The sequence below is a fragment of the Macrotis lagotis genome, chromosome X (genome assembly GCF_037893015.1).
Source record: "Macrotis lagotis isolate mMagLag1 chromosome X, bilby.v1.9.chrom.fasta, whole genome shotgun sequence".
NCBI lineage: Eukaryota > Metazoa > Chordata > Mammalia > Peramelemorphia > Peramelidae > Macrotis > Macrotis lagotis.
The window spans coordinates 311026572-311047957 of record NC_133666.1 but is presented as its reverse complement, the minus strand read 5'-3'; the positions used below and the strand labels follow the sequence as shown (position 1 = coordinate 311047957).

At 38.0% G+C, this 21386-nt stretch overlaps 1 protein-coding gene across 3 annotated transcripts in view; it reads right to left on the bottom strand.

Annotated features, from left to right (window-relative positions):
* Positions 1–21386, bottom strand: part of LOXHD1 (lipoxygenase homology PLAT domains 1) — a 266512-nt gene that overhangs the window by 218387 nt on the left and 26739 nt on the right. For all 3 annotated transcript variants that reach the window (XM_074203499.1, XM_074203500.1, XM_074203501.1), the window contains exons 2-4: positions 18350–18464; positions 11445–11525; positions 9060–9244 (exon numbers count right to left, since the gene is read on the bottom strand). In XM_074203499.1, coding sequence (XP_074059600.1) covers positions 9060–9244; positions 11445–11525; positions 18350–18464 — 381 coding nt within the window. The remainder of the gene's footprint in view (positions 1–9059; positions 9245–11444; positions 11526–18349; positions 18465–21386) is intronic.

Sequence of the window (21386 nt, the reverse complement as noted above, 5' to 3'; positions counted from 1 at the left end):
TTTCATTCTCCTGGACAGCTTGATTTTCCCAGCTGTTTAGAATAATGGCAAATCTCAACTTGAATATGTAAAGTTTGGTGCAAATTAAAATAGCTTTGAGGTCTCACCTCACACCCAGAAAATTGACAAAGATGAAAATAAATGGAAATAGCCAAAGTTGGAGGGACTACAGAAAGATGCACCCAATACACTGTTGGTGGAGCTATGAATTGGTCCAACCATTCTGGAAAGCAATTTGGAATTATATTGAGAAAGTGATTAAAATATCGATGCTCTTTGATCCAGAGTTTCACAGCTAGGTTTATATACCCCAAGGAGTTCAAAGACAAAAAAAGAAAGTTCACAAATATTCCAAAATATTCATTACAAAATTTTGGAGTACATGTCCTTTGATTGAGGAATGGCTTAACCAATTGTAGTGCATGAACATAATTGAATAATATTACACCCAAAAATGAAAAATATGAAGAATTCAGAGAACACAGGAAATGCACTGGTATAAACTGAGAAAGCAAAGATCACAAAATGAATATAATGACTAACAATGAAAGTAATAAGATAAAGAAACTAAAAGTTCCATAATTATGACCCAGACACTAGAGGAAAAATTGAAAAAAAAAAAACCAGTTTCACTGCAGAAACAAGGGACTAGAGTATAAAATGTTGCATTTACTTATCAGACACAGTTGATGTCTTGTTTGATTTTGTTAAACTTTCTATTTTCTTTTTTATCTTAGTTACAAGAGGTTTGCTGAATAGGAGAGGGATGTATTCAGAGATGAAAGTGATGTAAATTCAAAAAATAATAAAAATAAGGGAAAATTAAAATACAAATTTGATAAAAATTCAATATTCCTTATCTCCTCTTTCTGTGGTTTTTCTTATACTCTTTATGTTTCCCTAACCTCCTCCAGCCCTGATGCTCAATGCTCTTTGTTTTCCTCAGGTCTCATAACTGAAGAAAGTGGAAAGTCATTTATTCCATGAGATTTAATATGTCACTCTTCCCAGTGGCATTTAAGTGAGAACTTGATAGGCCCCTGGAACTAACAGGTACTTACCTGAAGAAATGAAAATTTCAATAATGGAAAGTTAGGGACCAGTAGGAGAGAGATTTTTGACCAGGAAGACCTTATTTCTCTCTCAAATCTTACCTAGAAGCAACTGCTTTCTCTGCATATGAAATAGGTTATTCCTTGAATTTGGTAAAGATATATGAGAGTTCCCTTTCATTGGAGGCCTTTAGGGGAACCTACAGTCTCAGTTTTCATTTCCAACTGGATTGAGACTATTTGAGGTTCAGGTTACAGATATTACATATCACTTTGTCTTTGGGGCGAGGCTGGGTGATTGCCAGATACATTAACCTCACCTGAACATAATTAACTCAATAACCTCCCCCTCCCTTATTATTTATTGAACAAACCCTGCCCCAGACCTCATGGAGCTGGCACTTGGATAGAAACTGTGAGGTACCAACAAACATGATATTTGTATGCATGGGTGAGAGAGGAAGTAGGGGTGGCAAGAGAGCTGAAGGATTTCCATCTGTTTCCTTTCACCCCTTAGGCCTTTAGTTAGGAAGTGTCTGGCCTGTAATTCTTTTAATTTGGTATAGCCAGTCAGTATCACTCACAGATGTATACTAGCAATCTTCAATTCAATTCAATTCAAATGAACAAATATTTATTAATAACAATATTTTAATAGATGAAGAACACCATATTAAGGATACTGCGGTTACAAATATGAACAATGACAAGAAATTTTCATTCTGATAGGAAAGATGGGAACACTGGTATGCTGGTAAAGGTTTAACAACCAGCTCTCAGAAAGAAAGCAAGATAAATACCCCCACCACATGTTTCCATTTGATCTGCTTTACTAACATTCTTTCAATCACTTTAAATCTAGGCAAATAACAAAATGAGAAAACAAGCCCAGATGGGTAGTATTTGCCGATTTCTAAGGTTTAAATGTTCCCACTGAAAATTTAACAACCAGCTCTGCCAAAAGGTGCTGTTTCCAGAACATTACTGAATGTGGTTTAGCAAAGAAGTCAATGCAAGGATGACCTGGGACACTCAAGGAGGAAGCCTGTTTGGCAAAAGAAGTAACTGGTAAGGCTTTGAAATTGGGAAAAATGATCAGAAGATGGAGATGGGTAGAGAATCCTTTCCAAGTTTGGGGGATCACTTTACAACAGTGCTAAGGCAAGATAAGACAAAACTGTTTGGAGCACAAAGAAGCAGTCCAGCTTGGCTAGACACAGAAGTATAAAGGGGAGGTTCATGAAGTAAGGTTGGAAAGATAAGATGAAGTCAGGTAGTAGAAGACCCTGACTGCGTCAACCCAAGTCATTTGTATTTGCAAAAGCGGGAAGGTGGCATAGGGCAATAAATGATTCCATTTGGCTGTTGTGTTGCATGTGCAAAGGCAACTACTATGAATTAAGTTAGGAGAGATTGGAGTCAATTCTTTTAAGGCTTTGAATATCAGGCTAGAAAATTTGTATTGTAACTGTTGGGTAAAGGTAAATAATTGAGGGTTTTTGAGTAGAAAATAACTAGTACTATAGGAAGATGACCCTAGTGGCAGTGTAAAGTATGGATTGAAGACAAGAAACACTAGAGCAAGGTTTCTTAACACTGCCCCTTTGGCAATTTGGTAAAGCCTATAGACCTTTTTTCAGAATTATATTTTTAAATGCAGTCAATAAATACAGCAGTTTACAAACCAAAGATTACTTAAAAATAAAGAAGTATTTTTCACATCTAAGTTCAAAAATTCCCTGAAATCTGGTCTATGAATCCCAGATTTTTTAAAACCCCCTACACTTACAGGCAGGGAAGATTAGGAAGGAGATTCTTACAATAACTGAGACAAGAATTCATGAAAGTATCAATTAAGGAGGTGGCAGTGGAAGTAACAGAGGAAGGGATGAATTTGCAAGATACTGAATTAGTAGAATGGTCAGAATTTAACAACTGAATGGACAGAGGATGAGAGGTATTTAGAGAGTCTGGAAATACTTCAAAGTTTCAAGTTTTAGTGATTGGGAAGCTGGTGGATGTCACCAACAGAAAGGAGGGGAAGTTAAAAGGAGGTATAGACTTAGGACAAGAGATAATGTGCTCAGTTTTGGATATGCTGAATTTGAAATGTTGATGGAACATTAAGGTGGAATTATCTATCAGACAGCTGTCAGTCCAGTCCTGAAGCTCAGGGAGGAAGTTAATGTTAGAAATACATGTGTAGGGAGCGGCTAGGTGGCGTAGTGGATAAAGCACCAGCCTTGGAGTCAGGGGTACCTGGTTCAAATCTGGTCTCAGACACTTAATAATTACCTAGCTGTGTGGCCTTGGGCAAGCCACTTAACCCCATTGCCTTGCAAAAACCAAAAAAAAAAGAAAAAAGAAAAGAAATACATGTGTAGCAGACATCAGTAAGAGATGTTTTAAAAAACCCCAAGGACATTGTAGAAGTATATGAGATATGAAGGAATAAAGCATGAAAAAAGAAGCCAAGAGAACCAGAAATTGATCCTAGATCAACAGCCATGCTTAGAGGATGAATGAATGAAAAGAACTAGGGGATGAGAAGGATTAGTCCAATAGGTATGGGGAGAACCAGAGCAAGGTAGTCAGAGAAGAGAGTATGGAGGAAGCCAAGGTAGTTAGTAATGTCAAATTTTGCAGAAAAGTCAAGGAGGAAAGGGTCGAAGAAAGGCCACTGGTTTTTAGTGATTCTGGGCAAATGTTGAATTTAGAGAGAGAAGTCTCAGTAGAGTGAATGGAATAAAAGGCAGATTACAGGGAATTAAGGAACAAATAAGGATTGAGGAAAGAATCACTGAGTGATCTGAGGGCTCTTCTTTGCTGATTTACTAGGGAAGGCAAAGGAGAGATAGGATGATAGCTTGAGGTCAAGGGAAAGTTGTGGGGCTTTTTAAGGATGAGGTAACCTGAGCATGTTGGTAGACAAATGAAGAGGAATATGTGTATTGTGACTTGGGTAGACCTACTTATTTTAGTGCCTAAAATACTTTCAACTGCAGAAACTGAAGAGATGGAAGGGACATCAAAAATCTTCTTAGTCAAACCAAGGACTATTTTGCCATGAGAGACTTTGTCAAATCCCTCTACTGAAATCCAAGTGTCATAGCATTCTGCAGATCTAAGGGCTGAGAAACTCCAACTTCGAAGAAGCAGAAAGAGCACTGGACCCGGAGTCAGAAAGGTCTGAGCTTGAATCTGAGCTCAAAAACTCACCAGCTGTGTGACCTGGACAAGTCTTTGCCTCTGTTTTCTCACCCTTAGATAGGAATAACAGTATCTACCTTATAGGAGTGTTGTGAGGATCAAATGACAAAATAACTGAAAAGTGCTTCTCATGCTCCCTAGAATATAGTGAATGCTATGTAAATGATGATGAGGAGAACAAGGAGGAAAAGGAATTGTCTTCATTATTATCTTCATCATCATCTTCATCAAATCCGGGACCCAAGAAATGATCAAAAAAATGTGCCTTTTTCCATTCTTTGCCAAGATTGGAGATGAGCGAGTGAGGAACAGTATATATACTGTCAGTCTTGATTGACATGTTAGTTTTATTGAACTGTTTTTTCTCTTTTCTTGTTCTTTGAAACAAGATATGAATCCCTTGCTAGAGGAATGGGGAGGGAAACCTTTAGCAATGATATAATATAAAAACTAAACATAACAAGAAAATTTTCAAATATAAATGTACTAGATTCTTGCCAAGAACGGAAGACAAGTTCACCCATCTTTAAAGAATCTAACTTCTTCCCCTTTGCAAATGAAACATTTGTCATATTGACACTTAAAGGTAAATGTAATTAGAAAAACCAATTAATAAGCAGCTAAGTGGTACAGTGCACAGAGTACCAGCCCTGGAGTCTGGAGGAACTAAGTTTAAATTTGGTCACAGACACTTGATTATTTACTAGCTGTGTGACCTTGCGGAAGTCACCCTGATTGCCTCACTTCAAGAACCATCTCCAGTCATCTTGCTTCATATCTGATCACTGGACCCAGATGACTCCAGAGGAGAAAGTGAGGCTGGTGACTGAGCACATCATGCCCTCACTCAATTGCATGCAAGAACATGCAATTCATGTTCTTATCAAGCATTACCTTCCTGATATCAGGGTTTTCTTCAAGAATGAAGGGCAAACATCATCATCATAGACAAAATTAGATAATTTTAAATTGATCTTGAAATTGATCTCCTCATAGTTTTCAAGTTATAATCTTCTGCTCTATTAGCCCATTCAATTATTGTCCATAATTTTAAGTTTTATCATTAGCAGATAACATTCAACATTCATTTAACAAGACATTTATTACCTTCTCCCAATAATTTCTTTCCTTTACATTAGGACACTCTGCTCTCCAGGATACCTCTTTTAAAGTGCAGGTGCCTTTGGGAGTGGAATAACCCTGAACCTATTCACTTTCTCTAATAAGTTGTCAGATACTTTTATTCTGACAAAAACAGATGAGACACCAAGGGCTCCTGTAGACCTTAGTTGGAAGAGAGGAATTAGATGCCAAAAGGCAGGACAAGAGACAAAAAAGGAGGTGAGATGAGACACATGAAAGAAAGTTGACCAGCTTCACAATTTTACTTCATGCTAGCCCTAATGGTGGTAAATAGATCCACAGCCCACTGTATGGATATTGCTTGCAATAATGCTATCTACATAAACAACTGGCAACATAAAAAGTAAATAAGAGAAATTAACCTTGGAAAACATGGGGAAACCACTTCCATCTTTTAATAAAAGAACAAATTGTATGGTATATACATTTTTGCATAAAATATTCTAAAATGGAAAGCCATGGGTTTTTAAAAGTGAAATTGTTTCTTTCTATGGATAAATGGTTGTTTATGTTATATAATTTTATACCAACAGTGCAGCATCTGAAACCTTTTACAAAATATGGGTTTAGAGATGGCTAGGTGGCATAGTGGATAAAGCACCAGCCTTGGAGTCAGGAGTACCTGGGTTCAAATCCGGTCTCAGACACTTAATAATTACCTAGCTGTGTGGCCTTGGGCAAGCCACTTAACCCTATTTGCCTTGAAAAGACCTAAAAAAATTTAAAATATATATATATATATATATATATATATATATATATATATATATATATATATATATATATAGGTTTATCAGGAGGTAATAAAGATATCCTCTTATCTAGCCTCTGACACTATCTGTGTGATCCTTGGGCAAGTTCACTTAACCTCTATTTCCTCAAATACAAAATAATAATAATAGCACTTCCCTCCTATAACTGTGTGAGGATCAAATGAGATCATATTTGTAAAGTACTTAGCATGGTACTCAGCACGTAGTAAGCATATATAAAGGCTAGTTATTAATAATAATAATGATATAATACATTTGTAATAATTACCCTCTGCAAATTGATTCTGCTACTATTTTTATCATCTTCTTGCCTGCTGTTGTTACATAATTAATTCTACTTGTGGACAAGGGTGTTGCTTAGAAATAAAAATATATTTATATACATATATCTGTTTATGTATATATAGTTATGGAAATTTTGAAAAATATAGATTTATTATGCAAGCTTTAATGAATTTTTCATCTTAAAATATAAAAGATGACTATTTTAATATACTTGTGCCTCATACTGATAAAAATGAAATAATAAACAGCTTGGAGGACAAACATGATGGAGAGCAAGCGTCAGGGCTATTATAGAATGAGTACTAAGGCAGGCTTAAGAAGATAGCAGTTATAGTTCTATCTTCTCCATCCCTTTGTTGGTATATAACCTTGGAAATATCACTTCACTTTTTCCTCTCCTTCAAGACATCCAAATTATGAAATGAGAGTGGACACCAATCTTACAGAAAGAATAAAAAAGTAATCAGTGTTTAAAAAGTCAAATTATGCTTTGATGGACATAAGGAAACCAAAATACTTTGGTAAGATTATAACCAAGATTGGTGAGATCCAGAAAAGATCTCATACCAGGAACAATTAATGGTTCATCCTGGAGAAGAGAAGACCTATGATAAGAATCATTACTTCCAGGTATTTGAAGGCTTCTCATACAGAAGAGTAATGAAATTGTTCTAGGTGATTCAAGAGGACAGATGCAGGAGCAATGGGGAGAAGTTGTGGAAAAGCACACCTCACAATTAGAGTTATCTAAAAGAGGACTGGCTTCTTTCCATAGAGCACCTCATGATTTAACAATGGATGATTTTTATCAAGAGCTCATGATTTAGATTGAGGTTGAATTAAATTATCCCTCAGGTCCCTTCTAAAACTTATTGTTAGTTATTATTTGGTTTTTGTTATTGCTTGTTTTTTATTCTATGATTCCTTTTTTTATTTATCAACTATGCATTAGAATAATACAGAATGGTATAAAGTTTGTAAAAGAAGCCAAGGACCTACCTTCAGGGTGCTTACACTGTAGCTGCAGATACAAAATAGTCTTGACTAACATAAGAGGCTGTTATTATGAAATAGTTACCTAAATCATATCAGAGAGTCATAGACCTGAATCTATAAGGTACCACAGAAGTCTCTAGTCCAACTCCCTTATTTATTGATGAGGAAAAGGGGCACAGGGAGGTTATTCCATGGCTTGCCCAAGGTCACAAAGATAGGAAGGAACAGAGATGGGATTCAAATACCAAACCTCTGACTCCAAAAAACTCTTCCAGAAGGTGAAGAAATCTTTGCTTTTTCTTTTCTATCCTGTATATTTGATTTTATATACTTTGTGCATTTCTCTATGATTCAAATACAACTGTAGAAATAATTCACATGTATAGGACTCTTTAAAATCCAATGTATTTTACTCTTGACAAAGCTCTAAGGTTCATTATTCAAATGTTACCTTTTTTTGGCAGATGAGTAACCTGAAGCTCTGCAAATATGACAGAACTATCACAAAGCACATGATTGAACATTGTGCTTCTACGTGATGATATTTTTGATGCTCAAGGTGTGAAGTGGGGGTTGGGTAGGAGGAAAGGAGAAAAGACTATATATCTTTGCAATGTTCATACAAGCTCTAAATCAGGGCTTCTTAACCTGAGGTTAATGAATTTAAAAAAATATTTTATACCTGTATTTCATTGTAATTTGTTTCCTTCCTGTGTGTTTTATTTTATGTATTTAAAAACATGATTCTGAGAAATGGTTCATAGGTTCGCCCAACTAACAAAGGTATCCATGACATACACACACCAAAAACATGAAGAATTTCTACTTAGAGTGCTATTCCAAGGAGTTTAGAGGGAATGATAATATCTCATATTTATAAAAGGTCCTTTAAAGCTTTGGAAATGGTGTTATGATTTTACTTGGTCTTCAAAGTGGATATATAATTTCATTTGATTCTCCCGACAACTCCAGTAGGTAGGTACTTTTTCTTGTTATCCCCATCTTGTAGATGAGGAAGCAAAGGCTCAGAGGTTAAGTAGATTGCCCATGGTCACACAGCTAGAAAGTATCTGAGGAGGGATTCAAGTTCAAGTCTGCCTAATTCCAAACCAACTGCTTTCTTCTTAGTAGTCTAGTTGTTGAGGCATTTTTTCAATTGTGTCTGACTCTTCGTGATGCCATTTGAAGTTTTCTTGGCAAGAATTCTGGAGTGGTTTGCCTTTTCCTTCTCCAGCTCACTTTACAAATGAGGTAGTATTGTGACTTGCCCAGGGTCACATAGCTTGTGAGTATCTGTGGTCAGATTTGAGATCAAGAAAATGAGTCTTCTTGATTCCAGACTCAGCACCACTATGCCTAGGCCCTACCACCATTTAAAGGAAAAAAAAAGTTGTGAGGGTTAGGTGAACAAGATAATCTTCCTAGAGTATATGAGTCATGAACTTGACCTTGAAGGATAAGCAGACTTCTTATAAGTCAAAAAGAGTGTTGGGAAGGTCATTCAAGGAGAGTAGATCAGTTAGGAAAAAAGACACCTTGTATATAAGATTGGTCTGTCTAGAGTGACATTCCCCATGCCCACTCCCCAAGCAGAACTTACACCTGGGGACATCCATAGGGGTCAAGCTAGCCAACAGGTCCCGGCACAACTGACGGTCCCCCTCCACTTTGCTCAGCCAACTAGTACAGTTGAAATAAAGCTTGAGGTTGGGCCGTTTTATGTCCGTCAGGATGACCCTGTCCAAAAACCAACTGGCATTCATCCCAGTGTTGTCATGTTCAATCCTAGTGTAGAAGCAAATAACCAAATTAGAGACAGTGTCAAATAGGAGAGCAGACTCAGGTATTTCTTTTATCAGATAAGTTTTTATGGTTCAACCAGGTCATAGGTAAGGTTCTCACTATGAATTCACAGAAGTGTATCGACTTATCTACCATACACCTGCCACCTTTTCCCAGTGATATGGAAACTCCTTGAGAACAGGAATTATTTCATTTTTGTCTCTGGGGCCTTGCTAGCATAGTACTTTGCAAAACTGAAGTCATAGAAGTTTGTCTCTGGGAGCATCTCTCCCAAGTTTCTTGACTTTCCACCATGATAACCAACCCAGACCTAACCTCCCTAGTGGAAGATCCATCCCCACCATCCTCTCCACAAAGTGAATTCATTGTTGTCTCTATCTTCTGGAAGCTGCTTTAGGCAGAAACCTTACTTTTAGAAAGCATTCAACTAAATTTGGTTCAACTAACAATGGGATCATAAGTTTAGAGTTGAGAAGGATCTCAGGAACCTCTTGGGAACAGATTAGAAACTGAGGCTCATAGAAACCCCATAGCTGATAAGTGGTATTATCAGGGCTCAAAAACCAGGCCCTCTGACTCTTCTATAGCACAATTACTAATCTTGTACAGGACACTAAGATCTGAGAACACAGAGACAAAAAATGAAGTAATTTCTGCCCTCAGGGAGCATGAAAAAAGACTAACAAAATAGAGCAGATAGATAGTAAGTAAATAACAAGAAGAAGGAGGAAGAGAGAGCAACTGATGTTCAGTCATGTCTGACTCTTCATGATCCCAGTTGGGGCTTTCTTGTAAAGATACTAGAGTGATTTACCATTTCCTTCTTTAACTTGCTTTAAATGAGGAAACTGTCATCAACAGGGTTAAGTAAGTAAGCCAGATTTGAACTCAGAAAAATGAGTCTTCCTGATTCTAGAACTGGTGCTCTATCCATTGTGCCATCTAGCTGCCCAATTACTGAGAACAACTGAAGGATGTCAGAAAAGGGAGGCAGATCTGGAAGATGAAAAGGATTTTCAGTAGCATTCACCCTTCAGATTTGTACCTCCTATAAATCTTTTTAGAGAGATTTACATTTAACAAAACAGGATGCTTTAAGGGAGGGAAATAATCTCTTGACATTTTCAGTCAAAGGGATATACTTTAGACAGATTGGCTTCTGGTTGCCCTCAAATCGTAGGGTTTGAACTTCCCTTTTACTACTTACTTTTATGTGCCTTTAGGCAAGTAGCCTTTCCTCCCTGGCCCTCAGTTTCCTTATCTATAAAACTGGGGATTGTTCTAGATAATGGCCAAGGTCCTTTCCAGCTCTAAATCTTTCTGGTTCTGGGATCACCATATGGACCATAACACTCGATTTTCCTCCCCAAACCTAGTCTGTGTGCCTGTCCTGCAACAGTATCTAACAAAGGCATTTGAACTTAACCCAACAGGCAATAGGAAACCTTTATGAGTTCTTCTCTGATCATCAGGGTAAACAGAACCTCCTTCTCCTCTCTTTTTCAGTTCATTCACACTCCAAAGAAAAGTTTGTATAAAGTTCTCCTACTAAAGGCTTACCATAAGAAAACCCAGAATGCCAATTTTGCTTGGGATTTTAAGCTCTCAATTCTGACAGAAGTTCTAGGTCAATTTTCCCCTATATTTAGTAAGTCAATCTATCAATCAACCAATTAACAAATGTTTATTAAGGGCCTATGATGCTAAGTGATGGGGGGAAATAAAAGTTAAAAAAAAATAATCTGACTTCAACGAACATTTCCCAGGGTAGATAACATATTAAATTTCCAAGTATATAAAAATTAATTTTTTTAAAAATGTAATGTTGTTTTGGGAGGGAGGGCAATTGTAGCTGGGAAAGGGTGTCATACAGAAGGTCGAGCTTAAATTGAGTTATGAAGGAGAAGAATTTGATAATGGAAGAGGTCAGGAGTGAGAGCACCAGAAACAGAATAGCAAGGGCAAAGACACAGATACAGAAGCTAGACCATGATAAGTAAGGAACAGAATGAAAGCCAGTTTAGTCAGACTCTATCATGTAGGAAGGAGAAAGGTTAATGTACATTGGAACGGTAGTCTGGGGCCAGGTTGTGAAGGATTTTCAAAGCTAAATGATGAAATCAGCATTTGATTCTGAAAAAAAAAAATAGGGAGCCAGTAGAGTCCAGAAAAGAAGCCTCACCTGATTTTGTAGATAGCACCAACATTGTTGGTTCTGACACGAAACACATCCACATTGGCTTTCTCAAAGGCAGATTCACTCCTACGATTTATGAGAACAGAAATTAGTAAAGACCATCACTCCAGACCCAGGAACCAGCAAGAAAGCCAAAGGCTGAAAACTCATTTCTGCTCTACCACCTTTCTTCTAGGGCCCAAAGATATTATTTGACTCAATTTGGAGGGAAAAACAAGTGTATGGGGAGGTAAAAAAAAAAATAATCCCTTACTTTTAGATAGCTCTTAAACTTTTAAATGCCCTATCTCTTTTAATTCTTGTCATGCCCCTGAGGGAGGAAGGGGAGCTAATATTACCTCCATTTTATAAATAATGAAATTGAAGCTGAGATATTAAGTGACTTGCTCATAGTCACACTTAGTTTGTGATGAATCCATAATTAAATATCTCAGATCAATTGATTTAACCTCTATGGAATGGAGAATGTAGAGAAAGAGTATTCAGGCCTTTGGGGTTCCTGAGTCCAGTAGGTTTCACTGTTCCCTCCCTCCCCAGGATACAATATCCCCCCAAAGGGGATACAATAGTGGCTCCAAGTAGATGCAAACCTTGGACACCATTCCAACAGGAAAGGAAAATCAGAGTGAATTAGCACAATAGTGCAAGGTGAGGAAAAGCACATACTTAGAGTCTTGCAAACAGTGTGAACAGAGTGGTGAACACCCCAGACATCCAGACATCCAGCAGCTGGCAATATCATAACCTCCAGTCAGAATAGGATTTGGGCTGATGAAATCCCTTTCCATTATTCTTGAACAGTCCTAAATTCAATTAATTTAAAGCTATCATGAGAGGAACTTCCCAAAACAGCAGCAGCCTTATTATAGAATCCCACAAACCATTCTTCTTTTGCTCTACGAAGTCCAGTTGGCTTATCTCTGGTTCTGGTCAAGACTGCCTCTATCTCTCCTCACACCAATGGAGACTTTCTCTTCATTAGAGCTGAACTGATGCAGACTACCTCAAAAGTGTTCTAAAGGGAGAATGCCCTCACATTACAATTAGCAGGCTTGTAAATAGGAAATCTCCAGGAGTTTCGAAAGTAACTTTAATGCATAAGACCAAATTTCAATTAAATATATTGAAAAGTCAAAGAAATGATGACTACTACCATGTAAATGGAAAGAACAAGAAGACCATCAAAATTGAATGCTGCAAAATTACAGAGATGAGTTATGAGGAGGTACCCTTTCCTACTTCTTTGCAGAGGTAAGTGACTATATAAGGAACACTGCATAAAATTGTTGGTTTTTTCAATACATTGACTAGTCTACTTTATAGAAATACAAAAGTGGTGAAATAAAATGGGAAATGTAGGTGATATAAAAACAAAGTTATCATTAAAATTTATTTTAATAAAATCAAATAGTACAATAAATTATATATAAAATTATATATTATATATTAAATTATATATATATATTATATAAATATAATATATAATATTATATAATAGTGGTTTAAAAAGTTACAGAAAATGTACCTATTCAGATATTTGTACTGACTGGTATATTGTTTCAAAGTGGTAGCTTGTATCACAAACCAAACTTCAGGTGTATCTTGATACCCTCCAATTGTATGTGATTATCTATTTTCTGTTCATGTCAGAGAATTCTGTTCTTCATAATGCCTAGGCATTTTCTTTGTGATAACTCAAGAAGTGTTTCTTAGAGGCAAGGCTCCAAACTTCTGATACACAAGTACAATTTTCATATGAAGTGGAAGGTGTTTTTTAAAAATTGTCTATGATATACAAAGCTCTGGATCTGACCTGGGAAGAGAACATATTTAGCTGTAGGATATGGACTGCTGCTTGGACAGACAGAGAAACAGTCAAATGGGGACAGAAAAAAAGGAGAAACAGACTACTCTTGGTATTCATGGCCTATGTGTATATATAAAGATAGATAAACATTTCTCTATAAAGAAAAAAACCAAGGAAGGTCCACAGACAGTAGGTTTTCCTTGATACTTAAAAATGTCCTCATAGTATTAGCAAGATGTTAAAAGAATAATATTCTATAAAAATGTTAATGATTCTTTCAAAGATGGATAAGCCTCAGGTCAGACAGCAGCTTTCCCTTTGAAAGAATGAAGGAAAGAATGATCAAAAATAGCTATCATCCTCCATTTTCAGGGAGTGGAGGAAGATGGGTTGGTGAATAAATTCTGAATAATCCCAAAGGAGAACGCATCCCCAATTCATGTTGACAGGCTAAAAATTTCCAAAATTCCTATTCTTGATCATGCCAAACCCTACCAAATGGGGAGGAGATGGAGAGGAGGGAGAAGAGGCCCTCAGTGGAGAGGATAGGGACAAAAGCCCAACTCAGTGCAATTGAAAGAAATCAAAGGAAAGTATCCTCCTGGAGAAAGAGGACATGCTCCATGGTGGGATCTGAAGGGGCAAACCAGAAGCCATATAAGACCAAGCTAGAGCTGATGGAGTAACTAAGAAAGGAAGCCAGGTAGAAAGGGAAAAAACAATCCATGGTAATCCTTCAAAATCCAACATGGAATAATTGAGGGAGAATATACTAAAGGGGAGCAGTAGATAGCAGCAAGACAGGGATCTGACTCCTCTCCTGCAACTTTTCAACAATGTTAAAAATGTTCAAGATTGATCATTTAGAATTTAGCTTCCTTCCTCCTCTACATCCATAAATATACCCTCCGTCACTCTGGATAGAAGTTAGTATGCAGTTCAGGTAAGTTTAAGACAATTACTTTGGGGGATAAAATCACTATAAATGCATACTATTTCATCCTTTTACTGTGAAAGGGGTGGGGGGTGCTACTTTCTTACCTGGTCCTTCTGGATGTAATAGCAGCATGAGAGAAAAAAGCATGCATCTTCCTTCCAACACACCAGCACCCAACAGAAGCCCTACTGATAAGTGCTGCCGGCAAAACATGGGATTTTAGCTTCTGGTTATTTCAATCGAGGGAACCAGCCAAGATTCAGCCCCAGTCCCAGAAATCATGCATTCTCCATCAGTGAAGTCTTGACAATGAAAACGTGATTCAGAAAGATACATGAGATTCAATCCTTTTGCCATATTGTAAAAAAGGTGACATAGCATCAGGGGCCCTGGTAAAATGGGGGAGAAATGTACCAGGAAGCTACAGGAAGGTGAACTCTTTCTGTTCCTGTGTCAGCTCCTAAGAGAATCACTGCCTCTGGCTGTGGACTGATTGATTGGGACAACACCAAGCATATCATCACATATCTGTTAGGTGCTGAATACAGACTGTCTGATTATGCTGCTGATGCATTACCTCTGAAACTCCCATCCTGCTTTCCTCAAAGGGTGGTTAGGTCCTAGGATTTCACTCTACCCAAAAGGCTGCTTATTTTTATCACTGTGCATTCAATCAATGCTCATGCCTTTCCCTTCATCCCTTTTTAGAATGTCCTCCCCACTCCTCACCCCCCATATACTTTCTTTAAAATCTATCCATTCTGCAAAACCCAAATAAAAGGCTCTTCTTCCAGGAAGTCTTCTATGACTAAGCCTATTCTATCCTGATTTTATTACTGTACTGCTTCAGTGTTTATATAGTCCATGGCAGTGTTTCTCAACCTAAATTTTACCATATTCTGATAAAATAACTCAATTCCTTCCCTTCAAACTAACTTGCTCACTGCTCAGACACTAAGCAGATGAGAAAAGAACTAGAAATTGTGGGTGGGAGGAAGATAGCATGGGAAAAATAAGTCCAATTAGTTTTAAGTTTATAGGTTTTAAGGAGTCTAGACCTTTAACAGAAAATGTTTAGCAGTCTGATAATAATGTGCCTTGTGCTAGCAATTGGAAACCATTGCTCTATACTATTTTATCATGCATTTGACAATGTTGCTTTGGAATTCTTCCTTTGTCACATGTGTAAATGTCTTTTCTCCCCAGATAAAGTGAAAATTCCCCTAGAGGAGAAATTGCATCTTTTATTTTTGTACAACCCATAGTACCTAGCAAAGGATTAGTTGCCTAATAAGTGCTTGAAGCTATTAACCTTCAGGAGAGGGGGAGAAATTACCTAAGTAAGTTGTTTCAAAAACTTAATTTATAAACTCCTTCCCAAGAAATCAAGTACTGCCAATACCTGTCAATCCAGATTGAATTGCAAATGGGGGTCCTGACTCCCTCTGGTTGCAGACACATACCTGTAAGCACTTCTGCACCCAACAGGGAGTATCATAGTTGAAGCAAAATAATCTCTTCTTTAGGATCAGCAAGCATCTTGGTGGTTCCTTCAGTTTTAGAATCTGAACCTCACCTGCTTAGAACATTCAAACCTGTCATCCTTTCCAACCAAGCTAACTCTAGATTTGACATATTATCTATGTAGCCTGCAGTATTTATCTAATCCATTCACATTTACCTACTTGGATTTGACCTGTTACTTTCCTAAACTAAAATATCCAACTGATCCCTCCAGTTTTGTATGGTCCTCTAGACTTGATCCTCTGCCCACAATCTGGGATTTCTGCCAAGCCATGCAGACTCATTAACTCCTTCTGGTCCACCCTGCTTTGCTGATGCTTATACTATTTAAAAACAAACTGTAAGAAACTATCCTATCCTTATCCTAATGATTCTGGTGATTGTTTAGTTACTGTGGCAGTGATGACCTTGGAAGTAAGGGGACTCAATGACTACCCAATAATTATTTCTAGGAAGTCATGAAGACACCCTCAACCAAAAATTGACCTCCCCTCATTCACGGAAGACTCAGATTCCTTTACCAGATAACAAAGCCCTTTATACTCCAATGAATGAGTAGGCTTAAATTTCAGTTCCCTTTGGGGGAGGGGTTAGAGAGATTTACATTCATATGAATGGGGGGGCAGTGTCAAAGCTGACTAACAGAGCCTTTTCTGAAAGGAAAATTTAATGAGAGCTAGGGAAAAAAAAGAGTTGAAGAGTCTTAGATGCTTAGAGAAGAGGTGGGGTGCTAGACATGATCTTTGCCCACTTCTGAGTTTCAAACTCTCCCCATAGCAAAGTAGTATAGCTATTCCATATGGCAAAGGAGATAGATATTTCATGTAGTCTTGTTACCATGCCCATTTCATTTGGATGACAGCCTTCCATGAACAAGTCACTCTTTGAAGTGTAAGGTTTATATGAAGATGATACCCTATTCTGCAGGAATCAACAAAACAGCAAGTTACATTTATGTTCCCAATTCTCATGCCACAACCCATTTTTGAAGAAATCTAGGCCCCAGTATGACTCATAGAGAAGGTCCTATAGAAAATGATTGGTATTTTCTACAGAAATGATAATGCTTACTCAGAGAAAATCTTGTATTCACCCCTTCCCAGCTTACCCTACCATTTACTGAATATACAATGTAATCTAGAAACAGGAGTTATGGTCCTTAGCCCAGAATCTTGTGACTTCAAGGTAATACCCTTTTAGCCTCTGAAAATTATTCATAGTAATGAGGCATATGGAAATCACATTGGATTAGGTCTTAGGTCCTAGCTTTGCTTTTGCCATTAATTTCTTATTAACATGAGCAAGGCATTTCCTTTTTCTGCACCTCAGTGTCTTGATTTCTTTACCTATAAAATAAAAGAGTTGAACTAGATCGGTGGTTTTGAAAATGTGGCTTCCCTCTATTGCAGCGGGAGTGGGGATGGAGAAGTCCATGCATGAAACCCTCCAGGCAGCAGTGAGGTCAAAATCATTTTCATGATAATACTAAAACATTTTCAAGTCTAATACCGTAAATGTTGACAGAGAGAATCTACAGAAACAAAAGCACTTTGGGGGGAGGGTGAAGACCTCAATAATTTTTAAGACTACATAGGGGCCATGAAACCAAAAAAGTTTGAGAATCACTAAAGATGATCTCTAAAGTCTCTTCCAGTGTTCACTTTCTTTTCTCTGTGTGCATGTATGAGTGTGTATGTGTATGTGTATGTGTGTGTGTGTGTGTGTGTGTGTGTGTTATCACCTCCATTTAGAGAATTGATCTACATTCTTGATCATGGGCTTACCCATGCTGACTGCATTGTTCTGACAGCACTGTTCTGTCAGTGAGGTTTAAAAAGATCTCTCCACTTCTTTTCTATAAACTTTTTCATCACTTAATAGTTATTCAAAGTGTTTTCACAAACATAAAAGAATATCTGATTCTCATACCAACCCAGGGTAGAAGATAGACAGGGATTCCCTCCCATAAGTTAGGGAAGAAAAGTGACCCCCCCTAAGGTAATTAGTGTCAAAGTACCTCACCTCTAGTCTAGTGATCCTTCCCCCAAATCAAAAACAAATAAGAAAAGAATGGTCTGAATTAAGGGATAGTTATTTTAATGCATAAAATGTTTTATGTAATTGATTTAAACTATACAGGAGAAACCAAGCTAATGGCTTACAAAAAATTGGATTTTTTTTTGCTTCATTGGATATAGAAGAATTATTGGAAATTAGTATAGTTTTGTTTTTGAGAGGACCCACCAGGATGAAAGCAATATGGCCTCTATTCTAATATTTGTTTCTGTTAGTAATTGACCTAGTAAACCACTTCCTAAAAAACAGAATATCAATCTCCCTAGATACTGGTAGGATGATTAGACATTCCAAATGAGCAAGACCAGAATTTGGGTACCTGGCAGCATAGGAAAACCACTTAGGGAAGCTATAACAGAGGGAAAGGATGCCACAGGAGGAGCAGAACAGCTCCATCATATAATTCTTCATTCAGAAAAATCCTCGGATCCCTTTAAATGTTGGTGGCCATCAGAATGTCGTCTTCTCAAATCATACCAGGACAACCATATCTACTGTATCTTGGCAAGAGTCCTGGCCACCTCAAGGATTTTTTGAGATACTCACTTGCTAGAGAGATGAAGTTTAGGAGATAGTCCATTCTCCCCAAAAATGGAGATGAAGACATTGGCATTGGTTCCTGCACCCCGGACATCACCAGTCATCGTGATCACCTCATACACTGAGGAAGGAGACAGGAATATGTGATTGAAAAAGTAGGAGGAAATGACTCAGATTCAAAATATCTAGAACTGGCAGGGCCCCTAAAGATCAACTAGTCAAATCCCTTATTTTCCAGAAGAAGCAACCAAGGCTCAGAGACAGAAAGTTGACCAAAAGATGCAACTATGAAGTTACATGAACCCAGGTCCCCTCACTTCAGAGTATAATAGTATCAAAGCTTCTCAAATAACAAGTCTACTTCCAAGAACCTGGCTCCAAACATTCTCCTGAGATTGATCTCATCGTACTTCCCTTTGGGCTTTGAACCAAAGTGGTCTCTTTGCTAACTACCTTCAAAGCTCATCCCAGATACCCTCCCTTCACTCCAGTTGCTGTAGTCTTCCCACCCCTGCCCAATTACTTTGTAACTGATAGCCATATGTAATTGTATATACTTGTGTAAAGTTATTCTCCCTGAATAGTAGCCTCTTGAGAGCATTAACTGTTCTTTTTCTGCTTTTGTACCCCCAGAAACTAATATAGTGCCTAAAACTTGGCAGGCCTTCAATGGATACTTTTTTCTTGTTCTTCTATTTCCTACAGGGGAATTAGTGATGATCCCAAGTGCCAGAGCCTGGAGACCCAGGACCTTCTTGATCTGCGAAAGGTCCCAGAGGCATTTCTGAATCATAGAAATATCCAGCACAGCTGGAAAGGACTTTAAAGGTCACTTAGACCTCTATCTCATTATCATAAGGGACAACTGAGTTCCAGAGAAGTGAGGACATTTACCTTAGATTGCATGATAAATTAGTGGAAGAAGCAGGACATGTCAGGTCCAGTATGTTTATTCTATCAAGAATTTTACACCTCTCCTTGTCTATTATCTCCCTCAAGTAGCTAATTCATTACCACATCATCAACTATTTTCTCAACTTCAGGTTGTCTTTATCTCTAATCCTGATCACTCTCTTAGCTCAAGTGACAATGCCCAACTAGATGGATGCATCTACTTGAATCACAGAAGCATGTGGACAGTGTGGTATAGGAGCACTGGACCTAGAGCATAGAGAGCCCAGTTTTAGTTACAGTTCTACAACTAGCTAGTTGTGTGAACTTTACCACTCTGATCCTCAGTTTTCATATCTGCAAGATGGGAACAATATTACCTGTACTATCTATTTCACAAGGCTGTTATGAGGTAATCACACTGTAAATTTTACCTAAGTGAGTTATTTTTATGGTTATTATTACAGATTCTCAGGCAAAGTTGTAAATCTTTTCCCAGTGGTCTCTTTCTGTGGAAGGAGTTTATTTCTTTCATTATTCTCCCATATGTAGCTGATGTAGAAAATTATTAATGTAAAAGTTTATAGTCAGAAACAAATTCTGCAATCTTAAATGCTGTGAAATCTTGTTAAATGGATAGCGGATCTTTGCTCTTGAGATGTAAATTGACTCCTATTGTTTCATTGTTTAATGTAAAATTTATATACTGATCTCCTCCTCATTCCTAACCCCCCAGCTTCTAACCTTTCACCTGGGTTCTGGTAAGGGGAGAAGGGATTTCCCCTTCAATTCACCTTCTGACAGGAAATGACATGTTAAACCTAGAGTTCCAGCTTAGAGGTTCCTTGGGATAGGAAGTGATCTGTGTGTAGCCTGCCTTTGAAGGATACCTGCCCCCAAGGTACAAGTCCACACTCCAAGGGCCACCCCTTGCCCAACCTACCACAGAAGGGTATTTAACAGGAAGCACCAGCCCTTGTGGGCTCTTCTTGATACTATCTTCTGATCCTGTAGGGTGTCTATATCTCTCTTTTCTTCCTAAGCCATGTGCTCCCATGCTAGGTCCTGGTGGTTCACCATGGGCCCCCATGCCATGTGACCAGGGTTGACTCTCTCTCTCTCTCTCTCTCTCTCTCTCTCTCTCTCTCTCTCTCTCTCTCTCTCTCTCTCTCCCCTTCCTCCCCCTCTCTCTCACACACTCCCACTCTTACTCAAACTTCATCTAGTCTATTCTTAAAGTGGTTACTGCTTTTCTAGGAGCTTTAACTTGTATATCTGTAATAATTTGCTAGATGGGAATAAAATCTTGAGCAGTTTTAACATCTCAGAAAACACACAAATTCTTTTGCTTTTCAGTGATCCCCTAATTCTATCTTTAAATGGTGATGCCAGATCCCATCGACAACATAGTTAGACCTCTTGGGATCAGATGTTCCTGGGACCACCATGAAAACAAAACCTTGCTGTGTGGGGTCCTTTCTCAAGAATAGATAAGGGGTACTAGATTGAGACCCCAAATGCTCTTCCCTATGGCTTGGCATCAAGGGAAAATCTCAGACTTCTTGAAAGAGGATCTCCCAACCCAAAAGAGTTGGTAGAATTACCTTAGATACATACAAGTGGTATTACACCCATAAGTCCCACTGATCTCACTCCTAGTGGGTAAAGAAAAGGAGAAATTGGATTCCTCAGCATAAAGACTCAACAGGCAAAGTTTTTCTCAGATATTACCTGTTCCCCAATCAAAACATTGACAAGATGGAGGAATTACAGTCAGATAGGACTTTGTTTGGACATGGTAACAAGGTTGTGGTACACTTCAAGTTCAATATGAGTCAACAATGGGATATGACAGTCCAAAATCTGGATGCCACCTTGTGCTACATTACAAGAGTCATAGCTTCTAGGAAAAAGGAATTAATAGAGAACCCCTGAATACTTCCTGGTCAGACCACTGGGACTATGCTTAAATTCTGAGTGTCACAGTTTAGAAAGGACATTGACAGCCTGGAGAGTGTCCAGTGAAGGGCAACCAAATGGTTAATGGTCTTTTGTCCATAACTTATGAAAGAATATTCTTGGAGGACCTGTATATGTTTCCTTACATCCCTCAAAGCACAACATTTAGGTGTCTGTTATATAGGACCTGCCT